Source organism: Phalaenopsis equestris, unplaced genomic scaffold, assembly GCF_001263595.1.
Source record: "Phalaenopsis equestris unplaced genomic scaffold, ASM126359v1 Scaffold000174, whole genome shotgun sequence".
NCBI classification, from domain to species: domain Eukaryota; kingdom Viridiplantae; phylum Streptophyta; class Magnoliopsida; order Asparagales; family Orchidaceae; genus Phalaenopsis; species Phalaenopsis equestris.
In genome coordinates, this window is record NW_018164616.1 from 1758832 (window position 1) to 1767623 (window position 8792).

Here is an 8792-nt window from a genome sequence, read left to right on the forward strand (position 1 = left end):
TATATATATTTGATGAGTAGTATTTTTAAATAATTTAATTGACTACAATGCTACAACGATTTATAATCAATTAAAAGTATTAATTAAGAAAATAGAATAAAAATATTAAATTAGATTCAAATGATATTTTAAATCTTGCCCAAATACTTAATATCTTATGGCTACGTGATTGGGGTCGTCAAAACGACTATTTGTTCGTGAACGGCTCGTGTTCGGCTCGCTAAGCAAATCAGTCGAACACGAACACCCTTTTTGAGCTCGAAATATAAACGAGCCGAACTCGTGTTCAGCTTGTTTACAGCCCTAATGAGGGGAGAGTCAGGGTCTTGAGAGGGAACTTGAAGATTTGAGAAGGAGTTGAATTCCAACACCATCCCGACTGTTGTCGATCATAGTCATTTGGACGTCGGCCACCACTGACCGTCAATGACCACCGTCGCTTGAAGTCGACTGCCGACCGCCGCCAACCACAGCCGACCCCAGTCGAAACTCACAAATTGCCATCGACCACTGATTGTCGTTTATCATCGTCGATCACCGCCGCTCACCTTTGATCATCCATCGTCGTCAACCTCTGTCGATCTTCTCTTAACGTCGTCGACACCGCCATTCGTCATCATCCACTGCCGACCGCCGTCGACAATCTTCAATCGCTGGCAGGCGCTACTTCGTCGCAGCCACCACTGACCTTCATCGGCCATCGCTAACAATCATTAATCACCACCAATCATCGTCAATCACCACAATAAGACGTCGTCAGCTTGACATTGTAATTTGGAAAATATAACTACTATTTCCTGTCTGTAAGATAATGGGTCTTTGTAGTCATCAACCAATAATTAATTTCTTAAACTAGGTAAGACCCCATGATTTTTTTCCTTTACGGGTTTTTCACATGAAAACTTATGGTGTCATTACTGATTTTTTTGACCTAATTGTGTTTTGAATTATCGTACAACACTAAGATGATAATCCATCACTCTACCGCGGAGAAATTTCTAAAACACATCAAGACTTATACAAAACGAACAAAACTGATCTCCAACTTATATTTGAAACAAGAGAATACTAAATCTTATATAAATGAATGCATCTTGTTTTATAAGACTGATGTAATAAACACTCAATGTAGATTTTGTGAATCAGTTAAATTCAATGAGTCATATAGATTCAAACCACATAATAATAATAAAAAAGATACATAAAATAGTTTCATACAAGTGTCACATATATTTACCACTTTCCAACTTCAAATATTATTTGCTTCTACGTGTACGGCTCAGTATATGTGATGACAGCATAACAGATCAAGTGAAATTAGTTAAAAGTATCATCCTGAAAACAAAGAAGCATGGAAAGGTTTTGATCATACATATCATGAATTTGTTGTGGAGGCACTTAGTGTTAGGCTTAGCTTATGTTCCGATGACTTCACACCATGCAGCCAGATTATCTTGCGCTACTCTTATTGGTCATTCATTATCATTCTATATAGAATTTGAAATGCAATGTTCATATCATGAATTTACTACTTTATACTCATAATATTATGTGGTGCTCCCTCTATGATTTTTATTTTCCAACAATTAGGTGAATCATCGAGAAGGTGCATATCAACTCCTTATGATCTTGTCAATTGCGATGAAATTCAACCATATATTAAGTAAAATATTATTTATTAATAGTTTTTCATCCATTTTCAATTAAACATAATTTCAATTTTTTTTAAATATATTTCAATGCACAAACAACTTAGTTGCATGCTTGTTAAATTCACACGAATAAGATACCATAAATCATGAGATAAAGAAAAACTTCGAAGATTTACAACGCACGTAAATTAAACTTTTCTCGCATATTTATTGATTTATAATTTGAAGGAAAAACTATGACTATTTAAGAATTATTAGATTTGTGATCAAAACAATGGAGTAACGAATTATGATTTAATAGATATTGCACGGAGTCTATTACATGTGTTAAAAAATTGACAAATTTATGACATGAATGGCTATAGGTTTCATTTATAGTTTTGGTTAGAATGCAAAAGGACTTGCAATTCTAGTGTACTCGGTTAGAATGATTTTGGTTAGCATGCATCAAAAGTAAATTAATCTCCCCAATTAATAACGTCTATATGTACTCGGTGTAGTATCATATGACTTGATTGTTCACTTTCAAAAAATAAATTTTACAAACAAAATCTAAAACAATCGCTTATTAAGGGCTGTCAAAACGGCTCGTTGTTCGCGAACAGCTTGTGTTCGACTCGTTAAGAAGCTCGTGCTCGGCTCGTTAATTTCATTCGATAAGTTAACGAGCCGAACACGAACTAAGATGTGTTCTTTCGTTTTCGACTCGTTTTGAATCGAAATACCACTCATCAAGTTTATAAAGTAGTATTTTAAAAAAATCTAATTGACTACAAGGCTACAAAGATTTATAATCAATTAAAATATTGATTAAGAAAATAGAATAAAATTATTAAATTAGATTCAAATGATGTTTTAATATAAATAATAATTTTTAAATCTTGCTCAAATCTTTATTGTCTTATGACTACGTGATTAGGGTTGTTAAAAGGACTCTTTGTTCGTGAACAACTCGTGTTCGGCTCGTTAAGCAAACGTGCTTAAAGAGCCGAACACAAACACATTTTTTGAGGTCGAAATATAAACAAGCCGCGTTTACACCCTACATTAATCTGCATCAAACTCACTTACAGACTGTAACTGATCCACGCTCTGTCGCTGCGCCAAAAAGAAGCGAAGCTTCCTTCTCCCCTCATAATCTCTCTCGATCCCAGCAACGGTTCTCCTTATCCCGAATCCTTCGCTTTTTCTTTTCTCTCTTTTCCAAAACCCAAAGCTTCCAGCTACATTGCTCTTTTCTCCCTTCTTTCTCCAGCTCCAGAGAAGCTTCCTGGGAAACTGCACCCGTGGGTATGCATGCTTTTGCCCTTTAACGTTAAAAAGTTTCTCATGAGTTATAGACTTGAAGATTATCATTAAGTAATCCTGGACGTAATTAAATGTATTAACTACTTCTCCAACATCATCTCATTAAAAGTTTTTAAAACTAATCAATTTCATTTTATTAGTTTAAGCCTTAAATCAAAATCTTTTAATTTCATGATACTTCAAGGTTGTACAAGCTTGAGTTTAAACTCAATTGATTGTCAATTACACCATGCATGGTCATAAAACTAGTAATTTTATGAACTTATGTCTTATTTTCTAATTTCAAGTAAGTATAGACTTTAATCAACACAAATCAAGTAATCCACCTCTTTCTCTTTCACTCTCTCTCCAGCCTGCAAGCTCTCCAGATTTCACTAAGACCAATAAAGCTAGCTAACTATATATGCTGCACTCTACAGCTTTTCTCTCTTTTAGTCCCCACCAAAAGAGAATTAAAGGCAAACATGCAAAAACATAAAAGGGCTGGAAGAATATAGGTAGGTTTCAGAAGGAAGAGCGTACAGTTGTTGTTACTATATATATATATATATATATATATATAAGAATTCAAAACCCTAATAAGACTAGCAACATATGTCAGTCACTTTTATTCGGCTTTAGCTCTCATGGAAGCTAGATCAATAAGCCTAGGATTTGCCACCTGATTTTGTTTATAATTCTTCTAGTAATTTCTGATGAATATATCATATTTATAGTTTATTTGAGTTTTGCATGTAATGATGCGAGCATTTAGGTTGGCTACCACAAAGCAAAACATTAAAGGGCTTCAATGAATGGTGAAATTAGGGGATGGGTGAGTCTCGGTTCTATAAAGATGAGAAATTTTTCATGTAATTATTTATACTCTTGAAGATTTTATTCTTAAATTTCTCTTACAAACATATAGAGTATGAGTAAAGTGGCAAAATAGTCCTCGATTATTTACATAGTGTCCTCCATGAGATCATGGGGACTTTTGTAGCCTAAATTTATAGAGTCATTAATTGCATTGTTAGAAAAGTAATTAGAAATGATGATGGGCAAAAACACATAAAAAATGGATTAAAATTTTAGCAAGAATAACTTTATTTGAATATTAATTGCATCATTAATTCTTCGCACAAATGTATTTATTCAAATCCATAGAAAAATCAAATTTTATTGTTATGAAAATTATTTTCTTAAGAAAAAATATTTATCTATTCCAAATTTTTATTAGGGGAGCCATCGTATTAATGATTAAATGATGATTTTAAGTTGCTTGATATTTTCTTACAAATGTCAGAGTGTTTTGAATAAATGTCTTGCACTTGTAATAAATTCGTGTGTTCGCAACCCTTGTACATATAATTTTTTTTTAAATAGTTAATAGGTCATATTTTGAAGCATAGTACATCATGTTTTGTTTAATCTCTAGTATTATTTGAGTTCTAATTAATTTGAAACTTAAATATAGAAGTGGTGTTAGTATATTTTTCAAAATCATTAGTTGTGACTGACGTTTTCTTGCGAGTGTGATTAAATATAGAAAATAAGTATCACGATTTTTAAAACCTAATTAGTAAGTCACATTTAATAGTTATTTATTACACTTAATTAAATTTTATGACTAATTAATCAATTCATTTAGCTAAAACTATTTTTATTAAGATTAGAGATAACTAATAAGTCATACATTTATAAAAAAAATTAATTGTATTAATTTTTTGTCAACATAAATATTAATCAAAATTTTTAAAACAAGTTACACTTTTAAAGTCAAAATATGCCAAAATTTAAAATATTATCATTAAGTTTTCATTAAGTACTTAAATCATATTTAAAATTTTATTAAAATTTTAGATGTCTGAACAATAATTAAAAAAAAAAGAAAATGTAAGAAATAATAATTAGTATTTCATCATATTTATGATAATGTTAACAACAATTACTTAAAAATCATTTAAATAATCCCTAATAAATCTCTTAAAAAAAGAATTCTTGAGCACCATGTTACTAAATAAAGTGGACCAAATGATGAAATTCAATCTTTGGTGCACAAAGCAGAGTAACTTAGGCTAAAATTGCATGTGCATCAAAGTGCTTCTTGATCACGTGCATATCTTTCCATGCATATTAATAAATAGCATGCAAGCTTGCCGATCACACAGCTTTAATTTTTTGAATAAAAAACATATACAAATGTTATCCATACATATTCCAATTTTCTGCCTTTCAAAGGCTTGAAATAAACCATTCATCAATTAGTCTCATCTTAAATTCAATTTCTTTCCGTTAAGTTCATCTTTTTGGGTCAATATTTGTTTTTCTTTTCTCTCTTTGATCGGTGTCTACACAAATCTCCTTAAATTGCTTCTGCATCCAATCAACTTTACAACTACTTATTTTCCCTCTAACTTACTTTAAAATGATGCATTTTTATATAATAAGTTAAGGGTCATTTTGGGGCAGCTTATAATTGTGGGGGCGTTTGTGAAAACGCCGCGGCACTAATTGGTTCGCGCGTTTTGACTGTTTATCCTAAAATGCAATCGAACGCTGTGGTCGACCTGCAGGCCTTGTTTCTAGATAAATTGCTGATCCTGAAACGCACAAGCTGCCCCAAACGTACCCCAAATTTCAATTTTTTTATATATTCAAATTAAATGATATACAATGTCTAAAATTAAATAGTCATACATTTTGCAAATAGAACAGACTATAATATTCTTCTGTTAATAATAATGAGTATTTTGCTTTGAATTGCTCATTTTCACTTCCATTCTGTAATGGTTTAGAATGTAAATGCCCCTACTTTACATATTATCAGCAATAATACAATTAATTTATTGCATATAACCTGTATGATCCTAAGAACTGTACAAGCAAATTGATTATATTCTCAGCTGAACTTCAAAACCTGAAACTAATTAAATTCTCACTAAATAACCCATGAACAGGCAAGCCTAAATCGTTAAAAGAAGATATAAAAGAAAAAAAAAAACTCAATACAAATTAATATTTCTACTCAAATTTATTTAGCTTGAACAACTATTGATTTGCATGGAACCAACATAACTTGTATTTTCAATCAAGCATTTTACTAATATTTAAGTAGCCAAACACCCACTCTAAACACTAAATTACTTATTTAATCATGCAATTAACTTAAAAAAAAGGTTTTTATATCTCATACATTGACTCAAGCATAAGACAAGTTCCTTGTTTGTCCCAATCCACCACCTCTGATCATTGGACTCATCCTCTCCGGAGTACCTACACTCCTATCCATCTCCATTCCTCCATTAGTAACTGTTGGTGCAATTTGCAGACTTTCATGATCAATCTTAGAGTTTTCTTCATGAGGTCCAAATTCTTGTATTTTGAGTTCATCAGACCAAACCATTGGACTCTTTCCATTTGAACAAAAGTATGAATTAATAGGTCTCTTTTTTCCCAAAGAAAGAATTTCATTTGTGGGGAAGAAGTGGTCCTGAGACATTTCGAGCTGTTCATTGTTGAATAAATGGAGGTCTTGGAAGGAAGTGAAATTTGAAGCTTGCTGTGGCAGGGATTGATTTTTCTTCCCCAGCTAGAGTTTGATATGCTTTCTCTAATATGGACTGCATGTATTTTCCTTGGGCTTCAATTCTCATTTGAAGGTGCTTTTGAACCTATATATGCATATGGTGAAATAGTCATACGAAAATAAAGAAAAAAATGTGCATGGTGATATATGTTCTTGGCTTGTTTTTAGTCCAAGATACAAGACAGATTTGAATAGAAATATATTTTTTTCATTATGTTGTAAGATATCATAACGGTTATAAATAAATATTTTTTATGTATAAGGCGAGAAAAAATCAAAGGTCTACAAAGCAAGAACAATAACTATATATTGGTCTTCTATTCTCTGCTAAAGTTTGTCGGTTATAAATAAATATTTTTTATGTATAAGGCGAGGAAAAATCAAAGGTCTACAAAGCAAGAACAGTAACTGTATATTGGTCTTCTATTCTCTGCTAAAGTTTGGTACAAATATTTTAAATTATATAATGTTGATTAGCGGGGTTCACTGTAAGTCCCCTAAGGTCATTGGTTCAATCCCCAGTGGCACTGAGTTCACAAATATTTAGGCGTATAATGCAGACTCTCTCCATGAGGCCTAACACATGGGAAATCGATATTTTGATTTCTGCCAAATGCCAATTTTCTTTGAAACAAAAAATAAAATATATATAAATAAAAACCTCTAATTGCTCATGCAGTCGTCTTTGAACCTCCTTCTGCATCCTGAGTGCTTCTGTAATATGGACGTTCCTGCTATAAAAAGGAAGGTAGAATTTAAAAAATAATTAAAAAAAAGTAAATATTCAATTCTAATTAGTAAAAAGGTAAAAAAAAGAGAAGTTAAATAGCTGAGAAATTGCCATATGTAGAATTTCAAGAAGCAACTCACTCATTCATGCTTCGACTCATAATCCCAGAAGAAGATGCTGCATTTCTTTGCATATCAAGAGCTGCTCTTGGAATTATCCACAGTAACAAAATGCATATCAATTTAATCTCAATATATATATATATATATATATAATTATGGAAAGAAATTAAATTCTCTCACCATCCTTGGCATGGTCGTAAAATTCCTTATGCGGCTGTTTCCCAAGCCTAAATTTCTATACACCAACATAAATATATAATCAATATAAATATAACAAACCTAAAACATATGAATCGCTAGCAATTCTCTTCATCATATAACAACCTGCAAATGGCTTTTAAGGTGATAAAGAGTAAGACCTTTGACAGCCATAACCCTCATGATAGTCTTTGGCGTAGCCTCTGCACAAAATCAAACATTCATAAGAGAAGCGAGGAGATGAAGAAGCCAGAGCTTGAAGAAGAGAAGAAAGAAGAGATACTGTCAGGGCCGCCGAGCTGTGCGACGGCATCGACAAAGCGTTCATGGAGCTCGACGGTCCACCGGAGGCGAGGTTTGGGGTCGGTGGTGAGGACGAGGCCGGAGTCGACCGGAACACACAGAGGAGCCCTGCTCTCAGGATGTGAATTCATAGTTGGCTTCTTGGAAGAGAACATTCCTTCTTTCTTTCTTTCTTTCTTTCTTTTTCTTTTTTATTTTTTCCTCAACTGATATCAAAGGAATTAGAGGAGATTCAATGAGAAAGAATTGGCATATATGAAGGAATAGGGTGCGTTTCTCTTTTGGAAGAGATGGCTTGAGGTCTCAGTACTCTGTCTTTCTTCTTTATCTGCCTTCTTCTCTCTCTCTCTCTAACTCTCTCTCTCTCTCTCTTGCGTATCGTTCTTTAACTTGCAATAACAAGTAGGGTTATTGCAATTCCAACCCCCCCCCCAAAAGAATAACAAGTAGGGTTATTGCAATTCCAACCCCCCCAAAAAAAGAGCAATTTTTTATATGTAATTTGTCCCTTTTTGTTGTGATTGAAAAATTTAAATGTTAGGTAAAATAGATATTAAAATTTAGACGTTATATAAACATATACATATGAATAGGGTTGTAAACGAGCAACGCTTGAACGAGCTCGGGCTGGCTCGTGTTCGAAATCGGTTCGTGAACAGTGTGTTCGTGTTCAGCTCGATTTAAATATTCGTGCTCGGATTTGGCTCGAAATTGACTTGTTAAAATTAAATTGAAAAAAACAAATGTAAAATATTGTATTCGAACCTGAACCAAATGTTTAGAGAAAAGGTTCCAACTGCATTAAACAACAATAGGATGTTATATGTATGAGCGAGATATTAATCTTACTATTTATATTCAAACATCATTTAAACATAATTTAATATATATTTTATTTTATTTTTTATTAA

At 32.5% G+C, this 8792-nt stretch overlaps 1 protein-coding gene across 1 annotated transcript; it reads right to left on the reverse strand.

The window, feature by feature from the left end:
- Positions 1-6451: 6451 nt before the first annotated feature.
- On the reverse strand, positions 6452-8307 carry LOC110022166 (myb family transcription factor APL-like). The gene is made up of 6 exons (XM_020720980.1): positions 7862-8307; positions 7705-7781; positions 7561-7615; positions 7399-7459; positions 7190-7262; positions 6452-6613 (listed from the first exon to the last, which is right to left on the reverse strand). The coding sequence occupies exons 1-6, from the start codon at positions 8034-8036 to the stop codon at positions 6452-6454; spliced, it is 603 nt and encodes a 200-aa protein (XP_020576639.1). The 5' UTR covers positions 8037-8307.
- Positions 8308-8792: the final 485 nt, after the last annotated feature.